A 20,408-nucleotide genomic window follows, 5' to 3' on the forward strand; every position below is an offset into this window, starting at 1 on the left:
CCCCCCCCCCCCATACTCTCCTCGATGCTCCTGAATTAGAAATCTCCTACACCTACTTGTAAATATATTTGTAACACTTGCCCTTTGGCAATTTTACAGATTTCTCTTCTGTCCGTATCCCTCTTATTCAACTGCAGCCGAACAATTTTCAAATGCAATTTTATGTGGCGTATGTAACACATATGCGCTCCGCTTGGTTCATCTCTATTCTTGCATGTTGGACATTCGTCTTGTTCACTTGTAATCTTATCTGGTATGCTCATTTCGTCGTTGCGTTCCACTGGCACATCTGTCGTATCTTCTGTATCTTGAAAGTTATCTTTCTCTTGCAGATGAATATTTATTAACTTCATACGGTCACTTATGAATTATAAATGTTTAGTAAGAAATTCATTTGCTCACATTGATATTTGTTCTGCTTTTTAAAATGTTTTTAATAATATTAAAGTCGCTTTCAACTGAAGCACTACGAGCTGGAATCCTTCAATACCCAAATTTATCTCTGCATATACACTACCGTCCATAAGTATTTGCACACCCCAATTTATTTGTTTACTTCAAAAAATTAGGCAATTTTAATAAACTTAATTGCTTCCCTTACTTTTCAAATGTCACATATCATATAATTAAGGTGCGACGTTCCTGCACCGCCTAACTCGCGGCCCTGAGATGGCTGGCCGGATGTCCAGTTTCGGTTTGAAAAGAGAAGAGAGTTTTGGCTTAATGGTAACAATAGGTTTATTTCTTCGATATTTGTTACAACAGACGAGTGTTTGTAGTCCGGGCTTTAAACGGTTGAAAGCGTGTTGTGTATATTGCCCGACACGCGTATATTTTCCTAGAACAGCTGATCGCTCGTGCTTCGTGGCAAGACGGTTGTGCGGTAAGACGAACGCGAGCTGGTGAGTCGCGGCGCGTTGTATACAATAGTCGCGAGTGGTGATCGGATGAGCCGCGGGGAGCGAACGCGGTGTTTTGAGTCGCGTACGGTTTCTACTAGATCGCTTTTAATTTCTCCGCGATGCTTTCCCGATGCCTTTTAATTGTCGCAGAGAGTGCAATCAATGGCCACGCGCAGGTGGCCCGAGGAGCGGATGCACTCTCTCGACCCTGAGGCCCCACGGGGTCGGAACGGTGCGGCACTCAGGAGATATCACTCCTGCAGTCTCGCGAATCTCCCGTGGGGACTGGTACACCGGTAGCACGCGGAGAGGCGCGGCGCGATAACGGTCGGTGCTGTATTGATAGCGACTGCTTCGCCAGGAGAGTCGGGGCCGAGAACGCACGGCGGAGACGGCGAAGTCGCCACCTCCTTACCCGTTGACTTTCTTATTGAAGCGTGCTCCTCCCCCCGGATCTTATCTACTAAAGTTCGCTCGAGTGGTTGCTCGCATGCAACCCTGGTACGGTGACGCGAGGGACCCAGTGTCCCTTCCTAGAAGGCGGTGTTTCGAGCCGAGAACATGCGGCTAGACCTGACCGAGAATGCTCGGTGGAGACGGCGAAGACACCACCCCGGACTTGCCGAGCCGTATGTCGTCGGTCGCAGGCCGGCGGGGAACCGGGCACTCCCGGTGGAGACGGTATTCCGTCCCAGTAAAGAATGGTGAGTGCGGCTGCGTACACGCAGCTGGGACGGCGAATACACCGTCTCGGTTCTTCGGCAATGGAGGACGGGATCCGGAGCAGCCTGAGAACGTATCGTTCTGGCTAACTCTGGTGGAATCGGTCAAGATGCCTCCGCCGGTCGGAATATATATCCGACGGAGGCTCTTTGTTTATGTTTACGGCTACGCACGTGATCACGCTCTCGGCGGAAGCGCGCCACGTAAATGCCCTGTCAGCTTAGGATGGCGCAAAGCGCCGGTGAGCGACCCGACAGATGGTCGGTCGGGCCGCGGGGAGGGTGACGGCGCTAATGCGTCGTCGTAAAGGAAATAATCAAACTGAAAGTGATGTTTTTGCACGTTGTTTTCCTTATGATGATTAACATATTTCCATTAAACTCTCTCCATTGTTCACGTTTTTTCTTGTGATATGAATGTTGTCGTTGTTTACTTTTATATAATTGAAATTGGTTTAGCTGTCACTCTCGGTCCTCGAATATCTAGTTTCCTTCCCAAGCTTGAAGAATATACATCCAAATATTAAAACGAGTTGTGCGTGTGAGTATTGTTAAAAAAACTTGAACATTGCCGAAATCAAAAGAATTCTCCCTTGAAGTGCGTGATTTGATCTTTGATTATCGCGCATCACCAAATTGCCAAATCTTACCAAAACATTTCTCTTGAAATGAACATATCAAGGCGAACATTGATAATACCATCTAGAAATTAAAAAAAACCGGCGATATTTTAACCAACAGGAAACTTACTGGAAGTCCCCGGATTACGACATTAGCAGTGGACAGAAACAATATCAGCGAACGCAACACACGCCTTACCGCTCCAGAAATCACTTTGCAGATAAATTTGAACCGAGCTATCCCATCAGCACATCTACCATAAAATGTAGACATGCAGAAGCTCGACTTTATAGTCGAGTAACGGTTAGAAAACTACTCTTAAAAGCTATTAATAAGAAAAAACGATTTGAATGGGCTAAAAAATAAAAGAACTGAACCAGTGGAAACTAGGAATCTGTCCTTTGGAGCGATGAATCAAAATTTGATGTTTTCTGTTCAAGGCGAAGGGTCTTCGTTCGCAAATCACCAAATGAGCGCATGTTCGACGCATGTTTAATTCTCTCTGTCAAGCATGGTGGAGGCTCTATGATGATTTAAGGATGCTTTGGCAGCAACACGATCGGTAACATTTACAGTGTTCAAGGAGTATCGAAAAAATAGCAATACCTTAATATTCTTGAGAATAAATTGTTGCCAGGGATGTATATTTTTGGCAAGAAATTTTTATTCCAGCACGAAAATGATCCAAAACACTTCTAAAATCTGCTAAGAATATTTGGAAAAATTTACGAAGGAAAAAAAACTGAAAGTAATGTTTTGACCACCGCTGACCTCGATCTAATTGAACTATTGTGGGACAAACTCGACAGAAATATCAAGAAAGTATGCTTAATTTCTTCTGAAGATCTCTGGAAAGTTTTACAGGAGAAATAGGAGAAAATCTTAACAATAACGCTAATCTCATTAAAAGATCGCTTAATCTTTGTGAGACTGTTATTCAAAATCGGAACAGCCATATTGACGAGTAAAAACTATAATTGTTTTCTCTTGTAAATTGCTTTTTTTCAAACTATTTTTAATTGTTTTCATATATATTTTGTTCACATAATTCATCCACATTATATTTTTTTAAAAACCTTGAAATTATTAGGTGGGCAAATATTTAATGGTAGTGTGTATAACATATACCAGGTGTATGCATAAGTTTTTTCCGGTTTAACTAAGAGATGGCGCCAGCGAAAAGTACGCAGCGTATTAATTTGACACATACGTCATTTTGTTCGTCTGACATTTAAAATTACAAACACACACAAGTTGAATCCGCCAAAAACTAGCGTCTTTGTTTTATCGTTCAGTGATTATGTCGAGTTTTGTGCCTGAAAAAGAACATTTGCGGCATGCATTGTTTTCCTTATTTAATCAAAAGAAAAAGGCTGTTGAAAGTCATAGTTTGCTGGTAGAAACATATGGGTGAACACGCTCCATCGATTAGAACATGTGAGACATGGTTTCGACAATTTAAAAATGGTGATTTCAATGTGAAAGACAGTGAGCGCTCTGGTAAACCACAAAAATGCGAAGACGAGCAATTGCAGGAGTTATTGGATCATGACCCAACTCAAACTCAACGGCAATTAGCAGAAGCATTACATGTATCACAAGAAACAATCAGCAGACGTTTACGAGCAATGGGAAAGATCAATAAACTCGGTAAATGGGTCCCACACAATTTGAATGAACGTCAAATGGAAAATCGCAAAGTCACTTGTGAAATGCTGCTTCAACGCCACGAAAGGAAATCATTTTTGTATCGAATTGTGACGGGTGACGAAAAATGGATTTATTTTGAAAACCCGAAGCGGAAAAAATCGTGGCTTTCACCTGGCGAAGCCGGTCCATCAACACCAAGGCCAAATCACTTCGGCAAGAAGACCATGCTCTGTGTCTGGTGGGACCAGAGCGGTATTGTGTATTATGAACTCTTGAAGCCCGGCGAAACCGTTAATACCGTACAACTGTGTTGGCTATCGCCAACAAATGATTAATTTAAACCACGCATTAATCGAAAGACGACCGGAATGGGCCAGAAGACATGACAAAGTGATTATGTTACACGACAATGCGCCGTCTCACACAGCAAAACCAGTGAAAGACACCTTGAAATCGCTTGGATGGGACATCCTTCCGCACCCGCCGTACTCCCCAGACCTGGCGCCATCTGACTATCACCTTTTCGCATCAACCGGGCACGCGCTCGCAGAGCAGCACTTCAGCAATTTCGAGGAAGTTGGAAAATGGCTCGACGAATGGTTTGTCGCAAAAGACAAGCAGTTTTTCTGGCATGGAATCNAAATTACCTGAAAGATGGGCGAAATGTGTAGAAGCCGATAGCCAATATTTTGAATAAAAAAAAATTAATTTCCTTTGAAAATTACGTGTTTTTTTTTACCAGAAAACCGGAAAAAACTTATGCATACACCTGGTACATGAGCGCATTGGTATCGATTTTATATCTTTCATCAAACGATCAGCAAATACTGGCAAGTAGTGCACATTTTCACGATTTCCTTCATTATCGGCAATCAGTTGTTGCACCTGATCATCTAAAACTTTTACCCATTGATTTCATTTATTGCCATAGATATATTCTTATTCAAAACCTACTTTGTCAGATTGTTTGGAACTATCAATTATTAGTGTTTCTTCACTTGTTGATATTAATAAATTCTTCGCCTGTATTTTATATATTTCATGTATTATATATGTATTATCAATCATTGTGTCTGACTTCTTGCGTTAATTAAAATAGTCTTTAATATTTCTTCTGCTGTGTCAATATTGCAACATAAATTTAATTTTCCCAATGGTACGTCCTGGGTGTCTCGAAAACTACGAATTTCTCATTTTAATTATATGATTGGGAATCAAACGGACTTCGGGCAAGCGCTACTGTATTAAAGTTAATATTACAATTGCCGCCGCTAAACGTGCCGTATGGTTCCTAATGCGTCTATCATCTTTTCCGCCTTCACGTAAGATATATAGTTTTATTTATATCCTAGGTACCCTGGGAAAAACAAATTCCTTTTTATATAACCAAGATAATCTAGCCGCCTCTACGATAAGCACGTATTCGTTCATCCTGGGTACCTAGATAGCAGCGAATTCCTTCTTTTATTCCTGTAAAACAGATTTAAGCGAGCATTTTTTAATAGAAAAGTTACTATTACGCGCCGCTCAAATACGACATAAGGCTCCCGATGGGTCTGCGATCTTACCCGCCTATGTATATAGCCGGTCGAACGAAGGCCCTTTGATAGGATAATGTTTTTAGGATCATTTATGACATCCAAATAATATTAAGAATTTTCCATAATAACCATTTCCCACGCAATCTTCTTTCATTGATGGTCGTCATCCGCCACCCCCTGAAATCATTCCTATATAAATCTCACTCTTTTGCCGTGAGTTCAGTTCAGTTCGAGTTTTAGTTCAAGTCCGGTTCAAGTTCAAGTTTTAGAGTGTTTCATTTCAAGTTTCAGTCCAGTTCAGTCCACGTCCAAGTTTTGAGTCCATAGTCGAGTCTAGTTCCAGTCTTCATTCTTAGTCGTATTTTGTAGTTGTCTGTCCTTCTTAGTCTCAGTTCAGTCTAGTTCATTTCATAGTCTAGTTTTGAGTCGTAGTTCTTATTCTCAGTGTTCTTTTGTAATTCTCAGTTGTCTTCACCCTTAGTCTTAGTTCATTCGTTCTCGTTCTCGTTCTCGTTACCAGTTTTTAGTCCAGTCCATAGTCTGTTTTTAGTCTTCGTCAGTTTTCTTTAGTAGCCTTCATATTTCGGGATCCCATAAACACGGTACACCACGATCATTGAACACATGTTCTACGTACTATTGATCACACTTGATTCATCTAAATCGTTAGTCTCGATTTCATATTTAAACACGAATTTTAATCATTTCAATCCAATCTCCAATCTCACTTCACTCTTTAAAACACACAAACACACTGCGTAATTATTATCTTCCTTGTATTATATAATGTTTTTCTCGCTATACCGATACGTTAAACATTCTTGTTATGTTAAATCCGATTGTATTAAATTAAGTTACACGAACTACTTTTTTTACTTAATTTTACTTTAATCTTCCTCTTGTATTTGCATTATTCTAATAATCCTGATTTATAAAAATTGTTTAATATTAAGCCATATATCTCTTTGTTTAACTTTAGCTGACTCTGTCATCTTTTAAATATTGTATCTTTTACAATGAGTTTCCTCATCAATTTAATACTATAATTAATCCTTGTGAGAAACAAATTATGTTATTAGTATAATTAATAAACTGTTTTATTCAAAATGCCCTAAATTAACCAAGTTGTTAAAACAATTTATTCATCTCCTTTCAATTACTAAAATCTAAATTCACTTATCAACACGCTCATATGGTCCTATCCCATATAAAGAGATTAAGTTCTTTGACCTAAATAAAGGACTACCTAACGTACGTTCTGTGATCGGAGTAAATGGGCATCTCCGGACCTTGACCGGATCTACAAACCTACTAGTAAGTTTAGGCCTCGTGAGTGCGCGAATAAGCGATGTTTGTTGCGTACATCCTCTTCCAGGACGTAACACTCCCGGTTGCAGTATTGTGTATTGGTATTGCATTGTAATAAACCGTTTTTCTTCCCTTTTTCGTCTCATAATCATGGAAGTAAAATCTTCCTTCGGCACGGTTATAATAAAACTTGTCAGACCGTCAGTACTATTCAAACGAACATTACAGTCTTTTAATGTGGTATTATTTAGCGTAACTGATCTTGAAACGTCTGAGTCTCGCGTCCTATTCTCATCTCTGTACCATCATCTTCTCCATCTGCATCATCTGCATAATCTGGCACAATGCGAGAGCGATTGCCCAGTTCATTCTTTATTCCAAATTTGTTACACGTAACAAACATGTAATGGGCATTAGGTGTCATGACATTATTTAATTCGTTGTCAATTTTCATCCATATCGAAAAATTTTTAGAAATTACTTTTAAGTCCTCTTTTATTATATCATTCTTATATTTTATTTAAATGTCTTTTAAAATACTTCTGTCTATTTTATGTGGTCTTCTTGCTCATGACACCTTGAAACAATAATAAATCATTGTCACTCTTGATAAGTTGCCACTTTTAACGCTTACTGTCACTTCTAGAGCTATCACTGTCACTCTTGAAAAGTTATCACTTTTAACGCTTACTGTCATTCTTACTAGAACGCTAAGGAACGCTAAATTTAATTCTTTAAAAGAAATAAAGCAAGAAGCACCGAATAAACGCGTTGCGTTATACGAAACACACGAAATCGATTTTCGCATTACCGTCTCCTAATTATGACTGACACATGATTAACAAGCGGCGACGCGTCCGTTTTTCTTTCTTTAGGCGTTCCAGCGCATGAAGCCAATTGAGAAGGAGCTTCGTATATCGTATGGAAAGGATTAGCTGATGTATCTCGTTATTGTCGCAGTATCTTGCCGCATTAGTCACCGCACCTTTTTTGCTGATATTTTTCGCGAGGCGAGAATTTATAATGGTCAAATTAGACCGACGTCCGACTTAGACAGCTTGAATAATGATCATAGAGTGAAAGGAGAAACAACGCTTCGTCTTTTTCTAAAGGAGAGAATGTAGAGATAGTTCCAACTTTTTATATATCTCTTTCTCTCTCATACACAGGTGTGTTTGAGAAAAAGGAGATATTATCGTCTATTCTTTTCTACGCCTTTAATAAAACAAGGCACGACACGCTCCACCGACTTTTATTATGTTCATGTTTTTATCACGGCTACTGATGACGTTTTTCTTACTTAGCAACAATGAATTCAAGTTATTTTTATACAGCAGCAGGCAAACGTCTGTCAATTTTCTCTTAAAACATTTTTTAATGCTTAATGCTACTCATGAGCAACGGCGAGCATCAACTGATTTCTACTGATAAAGTAACGCAATGAGCAGCATGCAACATAAATCTGCGCGTTAAAAAGAAACACGCCTCTCGCAATCAGTTAATAGTTATTGTTGCTAGAAGATTTTCAAAAATAACGCATTTTTCTTTATAGCATTAAAAAATTATGTGATAATTTTTACTACAATATTTTTTGTGCTTATGCACATGAAAGCAAAGAATAAAATATTGAAAATAATTCACAATTATATTATTTATTCTTTATTTTTCTTATTTATTTTTTTTTATTTTTCAATCCGTTCATGGACAGAAAGCATTCACTACATTACTGTATTGTCTTAGAGCTATCTACTTGAACAATGAATTACACTATGCATATTTTTATATTAATTTATAAAAAAACGAAACAATTAAAATAAAAAATAATTACATAAACAAGAAAAAAACAAGAAGTTTTAGTCGAATTTAGTATAATTAGTATAATTAGTATAATTTAGTATAATTTAGTAAAATTAGAGTATAGAGTAACAGTGTGTTGATAGAACAAAAGCAGCTTATATATATAGATTAGTTTCGATGGCCTGTTTCCAAATAATTGCTTTCAAAATTAATAATTTCCATTGCTTTTAATAAAATAATTTAATTTTTAATTATTAAATTAATAATTAATAGCTATGGATGCGAATATTTCTATTATTGTAACGGCCTCTGTAATTCCGTCCTCTTTTCCTTTGCCTTCTCTTTGTTCCTCTTTAATAATTGGCTGTGTTATTGAGAACACAAAATTCTGTACAGCCTATTGTTGCAACTTTGCTGCTTTGGACGAACATGAGCGCGGCACATAAGCTGTAAAGTGCTCATTTTCATGTTCGTTTTAGATTACCTCTGCAGAACTCACAAATAAACTTGCTTCAGAAGTTACGTTATTTATTGTATTGGGTGAGTGCAAAAGTTCGTGCGGAGGTGCAATAGATGGCGTTAGAAGCGGCGTAAAGTTTTGTCATTAATACCGCCATCTCCGTAAGACATATCGTTGGAAAGGTGACGTGTGCAGCGTTCATTTCAGACAAAAGAATTTGTGTAGATACGAACTGCTTCGAGAAAGATTACTTTCAAAATGAGTGTCGAAAAGGTGCATTTACGGCATGTTATGCTTTACGAGTTTCGGAAAGGAATAAACGTTGCAGCAGCCGTAAAAAACATTCAAGAGGTTTATCAAGATCAAGCACCAGCTAAACGAACTGTGGAAAAATGGTTTGCGAAATTTCGCCGCGGACAGTTTAACNTCTGATTATCACTTGTTCCGGTCATTGCAAAATCATTTAAATGGAAAAAAAATTGACTCTTTGGATGCCTTAAAAAACGTCGTGTCTTCGTTCTTCGAATCTAAACCGCGCAGTTTTTATGATCGGAGTATCCGTATGCTGCCAGAACGTTGGAAAAAGATTATAGACAACGATGGAGAATATATGATTGATTGAATAAAGAACTTTGTTTGCCTAATCACTGTCTGACTTTTACTCACAAACTCCGCATGCACTTTTGCACTCACCCAATATATTGGGTGATATTAAATTTTTTAACTTTTTTTTCTTCTCACTTTATCATTTGTAACATCCTGTATAGTTCGCTACACGCGCGGCGGGAGCGGCTCCGCTGCTTAGCAGCTAATTAAGCCAAGAAGGAATGTGGTAAAGTTGCGGAAGTTTATACGTGTGGTTTTGAATTGGAATTGCCTAATAAGTAGGATTATTGAGGAAAACAACAACAAAATAAAACAAAATAGAAATACAATTCATAATTGTATTGGCAAATTGCGATAATTTTCACGTCGAGATGGCAACAGGGCTTTTTTGTCCTGAAGAAATTGAATAAAATTGACAGCCGCACCATATTGATGTATAGATACCGGAATCTTATTATTACCGTATAAGGATAGAATTACATTCGATGTCAGCTAATCCGAAATAGTAATACGTCAAGTGAATTACTTCGCCTTGGAAAGAAGAGAGAGCGGCGGCCGGCTTGAGTTCATTTGAAATGACTAATTATGAAGCGCGGCTGCACTGGTACAACTTGGAGAAAGTTACCTCGAAAATTCACGAGTACTGAATTTAAAAAACTCATGGTTGCACGTATCAGACTCCCGAGAAGAACTGGCTGTAAACTGAAAGAACTCGCGAGACTGACTTGAAAACTGAAAAAATAAAAATTACGAATTGAAGCTGGCTGACTGGACAAACTGAGAATTGACTGCTTGAAGACGAAGCCCTAATTTGCAAGCTCGTCCTTATATCCCTCTTCTTTCTACAACTGTGATGGCCAGCATTTTCGGCGGGACCACCAACGGACTTGGTGTTCCACTGTGTTCTTAAGCTTACTAAGATAGGATGAGAGACGGATCATGCACATACGAGGTCTGTTCAAAAAGTATCGCGAATTTTGTGTTTTTACAAAAATTATTTAATTATACATGAATATATATTTTGTCTCCTTCAAAGTAATCCCCATCAGATATTATACACTTGTGCCAACGTTTTTTCCAATTCTCGAAGCACTTCAAAAAATCATTTTTTGTGATCTTGTCCAGCTCCTCCTTCGATGCCGTCTTTATCTCCTCAATTGTAGCGTAGTGTCGTCCTTTCATGTGCCTCTTCAGTTTCGGGAACAAGAAAAAGTCACAGGGGGCCAGGTTTGGGGAATACGGTGGCTGCGGCATCATTAGTGTGTTGTTTTTGGCCAAAAATTCGCGCACAAGCAACGATGTGTGAGCAGGGGCGTTGGTACGAATTTCGCGGCGACCCGTCTCATGCCCAAATCATTAATAAAAATCGAATGGTACAAGCCAATTGATATGTTTAGGTCCTCAGCAACTTCTCTAACGGTGATTCGACGATTGGCCAATACTATTTTTTTCACTTCATCAATGTTTTCGTCTGTTGTTGACATGGTCGGCACGCTCTTCATCGTTCACATCTTCTCGACCCTCTGAGAACATTTTGTACCACCGATAAACGTTGCTTCGGTTTAAGGTAACTTCACCATATGCCACAGTCAACATTCGGAATGCATCCGCGCACTTAATTTTGTTTTCCACACAAAATTTGATACAGATTCTTTGATCCATTTTTTGGAATAGGCAAAAATCGAAGACGAGCCAAAACACGTCCAAGCAAAACTGCTGTTAAAGATAAACTAAATATTCAAAATGGCCGAACTTGTCGGCATAAGTGAGGGACATGAGTACCAACATAACGCCACAAAAAAATCGAAAATCGAATATACGGAAATTCAAAATTCGCAATACTTTTTGAACAGACCTCGTACGTTCTCAAGGAGCGGAAAAATTTAGTTTATCGAAGTTTATCGAAGTTTCACGCGATATCTGAAAATCACATAACATAACCCATCTCTTACAGCGAGAATAATCGATGGAACAATAAGGTCAGAAGGCGCGGAGTTATCAGATAAATTTTGAATTTTAATACAGTAACTACAGTAACTACAGTAATTTTAATACAGTAACAGAATTTTAATACAGAAATGAGGGGAATTATTTTCTATGAATGGCAAAGTGACATGGGGACTAGGTTTTTGTCCGCTGATAAGTTATGAAGCCTTCAAGGCTGCTCCTTGAAGAAATTGTTATTTTGCTTAAATTTGGTGGTCAGTCTGCATAAAGATATTTTCGCTATTCGGCGGCAGTAACTGCGGTATCTAATTTAATTGAATTTAATATGCTCGGAAAAAGATAAATAAAATGTGTGAATAAATTTGATGAAACAAAATATAACAACAATACGGTATGGAGTACAAACTAACATTATAATTGATTTCGGAAGCAGAAACGGCCCCGGCACCATGTCAACAGGCAACTACCGGGATGAAAGAAATATAGGGAAGGGAGGGCGAAGAAGAAGAGCGATAAAGAAAACAGGAGTAGGAAAGAGTTCCAGGGTACCTCTGGACGTAACAATATATATATATATATACTACATAATCTGAAAAGTCCCGGAATTTTTCAATAGGTGGCACCACTAGAAAATGAACATGATTTATTTCGAGAGGTTCATCTGTCGCTAATTTATGTGTAAAGTTTCATGACATTTCGTTTATTCGTTTACAAGCTACAGTCGTTTAAATGTCGCTACCTTCGCCTTCGTAAAAAAAATGGAAAAACAGGAATATTGCATATTGATCAAACATTGTTTTTTGATGGAAAAAACTCCTGAAAATTCAATGAAATGATCGAAGAAATGTTATCCCAAATCTGCTCCGTCGAGAACAACAGTTTATCGATGGTTTAGTGAATTTAAAATGGGTCGTACAAGCACCGAAGACGCACCTCGCTCTGGAAGACCAAAAGAGGCTACGAATGCGGAAATCGTAAAGCAAGTGCATCGAATCGTTTTGAGTGATCGTAAAGTAAAGTTGCGCGAGTTAGCTGAGGCCGTTGGTATCTCAAAAGAAAGGGCGGGATAAATTTTGCACGATGTTTTGGATATGAAAAAGCTATCTGTGCGATGGGTGCCGCGTTTGCTGACCGTCGACCAAAAATAGCAGCGCGTTGATGATTCAACGGCCGGTTTGGCGTTGTTACAGCGTAATTGAGCGGACTTTTTCGACGTTTGGTGACGATGGATGAAACGTGGATCCATTACCATACGCCTGAGTCCAATAGGCAGTCTGCAGAGTGGCTGAAAAGCCACGAAAGCCAACCAAAGCGGCCAAAAGACCAACGCTCGGCCGGGAAGGTTTTGGCCTCCGTTTTTTGGGATGCGCATGGCATAATCTTTATCGATTACCTGCAGAAGGGAAGAACAGTTACGGGAGAGTATTATGCAGCGTTATTGGACAAACTGAATGACGGAATAAAGAAAAAATGGCCCCATACGGCGAAGAAAACAGTTCTGTACTTTCACAATAATGCACCATCACACACGTCCTTGAAAGCGATGGCCAAATTGGACCAATTACGATTCGAATTGGTTGCTCACCCACTGTATTCTCCAGATTTGGCTCCCAGCGACTATTATCTGTTCTCAAACCTCAAGCGGTGGCTCCAGGGAAAGAGATTCACATCGAATGAGGAAGTCATCGCGGAAACCGAGGCGTATTTCGAAGGCTTGGACATTTCGTACTACAGAAAGGGCATCAAAATGTTGGAAAATCGCTATACCAAGTATATCGCAGTCGAAGGCAACTATGTTGAGGAATAAATATAACTCTGCCCAAAAAACACTTGTTTTCATTAAAAATCCTTGGACTTTTCAGCTCATGTAGTAAGTTACTATTTCCAATAGAAAGGAGTACGGACAAGTTAATGTTTTATGAATAACATCATTATCTGTAGTCGTTTCCAAGATTTCGGCGGGATATTGAGCGACGATAGAGTTTAAGGTTCTTTTCTCCACAACCGCTAAAGATATCGGTGTTATTCAGAAAACATTAACGAGTTCAAATTCTCTATTCTACTGGGAATAATGGTTTGTAACGATACGATTAATATATCTTCGATAATTAAGAAGCTGGACTTGGAAGCGCATGTACGTTACGGCATTATGATTACTCACAACATGCACGCCATATTTAGTTTATGGCTGTTTTCTCTGCAATTGCTAAAAATTTCGACGTCGTGCGAAAAGTATCACAGTTTGCAGTGTCTCTTGTTTTGAAATTAGTGATATATGATGATACGATTAATTTCTACGTCAGCTAAGTCGTCGAAGCGCATGAATGCTGTGGCACGTTCAATATTTCCTTTTGCCCTGTTAAATATTGGCTTATTACTCTGCAACTAGTAAGGACATCGACGTATAACAGAAAACATTATATCATTTGTACTCTTTTCTGTATGAATTAGTGGTTTATAATGAAGTGACTAATGCACCTTCGTTAATTACATCATTGACAGAAGACACTGCCGAACACGCCATCAGTTCCCGGTATGTGGCGGCTATAATCGGCGGGAAGATAACGCGTGAGAAAAGGTTCCGATGTTAACGTTTAGCGTATGACTTGCTACCGAATAATTCTCGTTACACGTAATCGGCGAAATTTAGGCAACGCCAAAAGATATTAAATTTTTTCATCAAACGTTAACTTATACATTCTCATTTTAATTGGAGATATTAATTTAGAATGACACGATTAATACATATTCGCTAATTACGGTGCAGAAATGCGTGTACGTTGTAGCATTTCGATTCGCGACAGATTTAGTGAATTTTTTTTACAACACTTAAATACGAGGTGTGTTCATAAAATAACGGGAATTTTTAAATTTCGCGGGTTTGGAGAGTCCGATCGTCAAAATTTTTTTTTATTATGTTGGTATACATGCCCCTGAAGTATGATAAAATTTTCAGGTGTATTCATTGTTTACTTTGTCTGTAGCAGCCGCTAAGGTTAGACGTGTTTTTATGAGCTCGGCGATTTTCGTTTGTTAAAAGAAATGGATTAAAGAATTTGTATCAAGTTTTGCGTAAAAAAAGTGTAACAAAGTGTGTGAAATGTTAACAAAGGTCTATGGTGAGTCTGCTATGAGTAAAACAAGAGTTTACGAGTGGTATAAGTGTTTCCAAGATGGCCGTGAACACGTTAAAGATGACGAACGCCCCGGACGCCCCAGCACATCAATAACCGATGAAAACGTGGAAAAAGTGAAAGAAATGGTTATGAACGATCGCCGAATCACAATCAGAGAAGTCGCTGATGATGCTGGCATATCGATTGGCTCATGCCATGAAATTTTTTCGAATGTTTTGGGTATGAAACGCGTGGCAGCAAAATTTGTTCCAAAATTGTTGAATTTTGAACAAAAACAGCGGCGAATGGAAGTTGCTTAGGAGTTACTAAATGAAGTCAATGACGATGCAGAATTACTGAAACGTGTTATAACAGGTGACGAAACATGGGTTTACGGATATGACGTCAAAACTAAGGCTCAATCATCAAGTGGAGGCATTCTGGCTTGCCAAGACCGAAAAAGGCTCGACAAGTACGGTCGAATGTGAAGGTTATGCTCAATTTGTTCTTCGATTTTAATGGCATAGTGCATTATGAATTCTTGCCACGAGGTCAAACGGTCAATAAGGAGTGCTACCTACAAATTCAACGCCGTTTGCGTGAAGCAATCCGAAAAACGCCCGGATTTGTGGAAAAACAATTCATGGCTTTTGCACCACGATAATGCACCTGCTCACATTTCATTGCTTGTTCGTGAATTTTTGGCCAAAAACAATACTGTAATAATGCCCCAGCCTCCATATTCGTTAGACATGGCTCCGTGTGACTTTTTTCTATTTCCAAAAATAAAGAGAACCTTAAAGGGCCGTAGTTTTACAAGCATAAATGACATTAAAGGCGCATCGCTGAAAGAGCTAAAGGCTATCCCAAAGATCGTGTTTGACAAGTATTTCGAGGATTGGAAGAAGCGCTGGCATAAGTGCATAATATCTAATGGGGACTATTTTGAAGGCGACAACATTAATGTAGACGAATAAATATTTTTTTCAGAAAACGAAAATTCCCGTTACTTTCTGAACACCTCGTATATCAACGTCATTTGAGAAGTATTGCGATCTGCAAAATGCCTGGAGTTGAAATTAAAGATTTACTAAAATACGGTTGATACACATTCATCTATCAAGGCGTTGCAGAGATATAGGCAAATAAGCCTTAAATGTGGTGCGAAAACGTATAATCAACGTTACGCAAAGTTCACGCGCTTATACGTATTAATTAATGAAGGTGCATTAATCGTATCATTAACTATCTCTAATTTTGATAGAATAGAGTACACACAATATAATGTTTGTTGTTGGTCGATATCTTTATTTGTTTCAGAGAAATAAGCCATAAGTATTATCAGGGTCAATGAAAATAATCGACATGTCACAACATTCATGCGATTCGACGCTTTAATATGCGAAGGTGATTTAACCGAATCATCAAAAAAATTTATTCTCAACACAGGGGACACTAATGATTGTAATGCTATTGTATATGCACGACGTTGATTTTTAGCGGTTGCAGAGAAGAAAGGAATAATTTCTATTGCCCCTTACACGAATAATGCGAAAACCGCAATGTACACGCGTTTCAATGCGTTACTAAACTAAAATATATTCGTATCATTACAAACGATTATTTCCAGTAGAAAGAGTGCGAAATTATTAATGCTTCTTGAATAACAACAATATCTTGTGCAAAGAAAAACTCGTAAATCTGTCGCTAGTACTCGCACTTCCGCACTATCATTTGCAAAAATTTATTAATTCTATCGTTATTAATTATTATTTCCAATAGAAACGTGTGCGGACAAGTTAATGTATTATGAATAAAGTTTATGAATAAATATAATTGTCTGTAGTCATTCTTTAAATTTCGACGATTTGTCGCAGTGTATTACTTGATGGAAATTCGGACTCCAAACTTGAACTTCGCAGCCTTTCTTATCACGTATTACGATCTCACGCATTATTGCCGCCAAATGACACGAATTCACGGTGTGCATTGTCTTCTTTCAATTCTTCCAATATAACAATATGATAAATGTATCTTTGCTAATTATGGTGCTGAATTGCGTGTACGTCGCGGCATTCCGATTATTCGTTGCTTGCGCGACGACAATATATAATATAACCGAAAGCATTACATTGAATTTATCAGAACCTGATATAAAACAACTAAATAATTATAGATGTCATTGTAAAAGTACACGTATTCAATATTATTGTTAGTCTATTCCACAAATAGACTTTTTAAACATGTCGTGATTGTTTAAAATAATGTATGAAGAAGTTGGCGATATTGAACACGGTGAATAAAATAATTTGAAAATCAACACAGATGTGACTAATTTTAAATAAATTACATGGGAAACAGAACATTACGTGGATAGTGGCAATAATTCTGGCGCACATACAATCTGTGATGCAACATGTCAGAGACAATTTGCACATATATGATAATAATATTTTGAATTGTTATATCCTTAATATATGTTTGATTTCTCGTAATATACACTTTATTTTGTACGCTTTATTTTATGCAGTATCATCATTTGTTCAAACAAAATAGATTAGGCCGATACAAGAAGAATCTGATACAATAACTAAAACATTTACACTTGAAATGAAAAATAAACGTCTACCTTCTAGAAGAACAATATCAGAGATTAAGATGAAACCCAAATATTTAAGCCGCCCTCCCATTCTATAAATTAGAAATTGGTTCCATAACCAAATTTTCAAATAAAAATAACGTGATAATTACACAGGACCACAAAATGGTTTTGGGAGTCTACTGGGATTCTAATAGGTATAATTTATGTTTTTGGGGTCGCTGAACACGAATCCATTCGCAAAATTGAGCCAGCACGTCAGGATTTGCAGTAAAATTAAAAAATGGTTAAAAATCTGGAATTTCTGTATAAATTTCGTCCCTAAATATACAAACCCCAAATTAACAAGCCCCAAACCCCAAACCCAAAAACCCCAAACCAACAAGCCACAAACCCACAAGCATATTTTACTCGAATATTATGTGGTTTAGGTATATACAGGGTAACCCATTTTAATCGATGGACCCTAATTCCTCCGATTCTATGCGTGGTACGGAAAAATGGTTCAGATAAAAGTTGTTCAGGACAAAGGGAGACATCCATCCGTACTATTTGTTTTGACCTTGAGATATAATGTCAAGGTTATTTCAAGGTCAGAATAATTTTTTTGAATGGAAAGCCCCATTTTTGACCCCGGATTCAAAAAAAGAGGGAAATTTTACGTCAAAAGTAATATTTTTAAACTTTTTTTTCATGACCATACAAAGGTCATTTTAAGGTGAAAAGCCTCAAAACCCAATATCGGAAGCTTCTCATTCGAGGTGTGTAAACTAACGCAACCCATGGCCCCTCCATCCAAAGATNTTCATGACCATACAAAGGTCATTTTAAGGTGAAAAGCCTCAAAACCCAATATCGGAAGCTTCTCATTCGAGGTGTGTAAACTAACGCAACCCATGGCCCCTCCGTCCAAAGATTTCTAATACAGCGGCCCTAAAACATAAGCCTTTAAACCCAGAGCCCGTCCCCTAAACCCCAAAGCTCCCGTAACCTAACCTTAAACCCCCAAAGATCCAGTAACGTAAGCCACTATAATTTAAAAATTCTGTATTCCGAAATTTAAAAAGTTAGGTTAAGGTCAATTACTTGAAGGGCGCTTAGAACCTTTTTTTTATTTCTTGATTTTCTGAACAATACCAAAGTTGAAGATGCTTTTAACGAGTACAAAGTTGCACAAGTTTCGACAACCTTAACCTTAACTAAATTGACCTTCTATTCAATTTTCATGGTTAACAAAAAAGTACGTCGTTTTTTTAAATAAAGAAGATTCAAAAAATAGAATCATCGTGACCTTACTTTTAGCGTAACCCAGAAACAACGACGTGAACGTAGTAAGTTCTGTTTCCTTTGGGGTGCTTTTTTAGCGTGAGTCCCCTTGCCTCTCACGATGGGGTGCTTGTTTAGCGTGAGTCCTCTTGCCCCTCACGACATTTGTTCTTTAAAACTCGATCAACTCTCATCCTTTCTTTTCGGAATAACGTGTCTTTTTTGTTTCAAAAGATCTGCGAATAGGTCTTCGTTTATGTGGTATTTTAGTATCACGTTGTAGGCTCCAGCAGTAATCAGCCATCATATGTTCATTCCAAACACCCTGGTATCTTCGTTCCATTGTTTTAATGTCCTGATGAAACCTTTCACCCTGCTCCTCACTGAAAGCCCCATGATTGTCCGGAAAAAAATCAAGATGTGAATGAAGGTAATGAATTTTTGAGTTCATTAAACATCCCACATTTTTGTATGTAATCAGTATGTCCTCAACATATTTTTTATAATCTGAATCCTTATTGTTACCCAAAAATTTTGATACAACATTTTTAAAATCTGTCCAAGCAGCGAGTTCAAGTGTTGTCATTTTATTTTGAAACTCTTCGTCATTTATAAGAGCCCTTATTTGAGGTCCATCCAAAACTCCCTCATTAATTTTTGCATGAGATAGATTTGGGAACTTGATGGAGATATGATTGAAAGCATCACTGTCATTTAATTTCATAGCTTTAATAAATTGCTTGATAAGCCCAAGTTTAATGTGCAAAGATGGTAGAAGTATCTTTGTAGTGTTTACTAATGGATCATGTAATTCATTCTTTGAACCTGGTGTTAGTTTGACGAGCTGTCCAAACTTTTTTTACGTAATGGTTAGCACGATCATGACTATCCCATTCACACAAAAAGCAAGGAAATTTAACAAATCCATTTTGTTGACCAAGTAGAATTGTTATGATCTTCAAGTCACCGCATATTTGTCAGTTATGTTCGTCATAATTTAGTTTAGTAAGCAACAGTTGAAGATCATTGTAGCTCTCTTTTAAACATCTAAAATATGCTACAGGAAGAGATGCATACACATTTCCATTGTGCAATAATACTGCTTTAAAACTTTGTGTGGATGAATCAAGAAACAACCGCCAATCATCAGGATTGTAATTGATGCAATTAAACTCAGAAATCAAACCTTTAATATCATTACAAAAAACTAATGAGCCTTCGTGGGAAAAATAAGGCCTAAAAGGTTCGTCTCTTTTTCTATAAAAAGATACCTTAGTAGTTTTTGTAAGAAATCCTGTTTCTTTTAGCCTAAATGCGAGTAACTCAGCGTTTTCTTTTGAAAGTCCTAAATCTCTTACGAAATCATTAAGTTCTTGTTGGTTGAACATTTTAGAAGCTTTTCTATTTTTGTCATCGGCTTCTTCAAGATTAGATTCACCATCTGCACTATTTGTAGATGCATGAGGTTCTGGAATTTCTTTATTCACTTCCATGGATTCGTTTTCCTCTATTCCTCTGCCAACTGAGGCTTCAAGAATGTTTCCTCGAATTGGCATTGTAACAGAAGTGACCGAGGGATATGAAATATCGATCTGCTTTTTGCATTAAATCCAATTGTAGAAACTAAACAGAAATAACAGTCATTTATATGATTCTCAGGTTCTCGCCAGATCATAGGAAAACTAAAGCGTTTCTTTGTTTTATATCCCTTTTGCTATGTACTAAGAAATGCACAATAAGCGCACAAAGTATTTGGTATCCAAAACTTATCAAAATCAGTCGTAGCATTTGGATAGCAAGAGTTATATATTGTTTTATAATGATCTGTAAAAATCTTCCTGTTTCTTTTCAACACGAATTCTCCACAAACAAG

The 20,408-nt window shown here is 37.8% G+C and overlaps 1 protein-coding gene across 1 annotated transcript in view; it reads right to left on the minus strand.

Moving 5' to 3' along the window:
• The window catches only part of LOC106742049, a gene marked incomplete at its 3' end in the record, with an annotated part of 32,117 nt that extends 12,026 nt beyond the window's left edge, over nt 1-20,091 (minus strand). Inside the window, exon 1 of the mRNA XM_014614640.1 lies at nt 19,807-20,091. Coding sequence (XP_014470126.1) covers nt 19,807-20,091 — 285 coding nt within the window. The remainder of the gene's footprint in view (nt 1-19,806) is intronic.
• Between the last annotated feature and the right edge of the window lie 317 nt (nt 20,092-20,408).

The sequence above is a fragment of the Dinoponera quadriceps genome, unplaced genomic scaffold, assembly GCF_001313825.1.
Source record: "Dinoponera quadriceps isolate SergipeBrazil2010 unplaced genomic scaffold, ASM131382v1 scaffold186, whole genome shotgun sequence".
In the NCBI taxonomy this organism is placed as follows: Eukaryota; Metazoa; Arthropoda; class Insecta; order Hymenoptera; family Formicidae; genus Dinoponera; species Dinoponera quadriceps.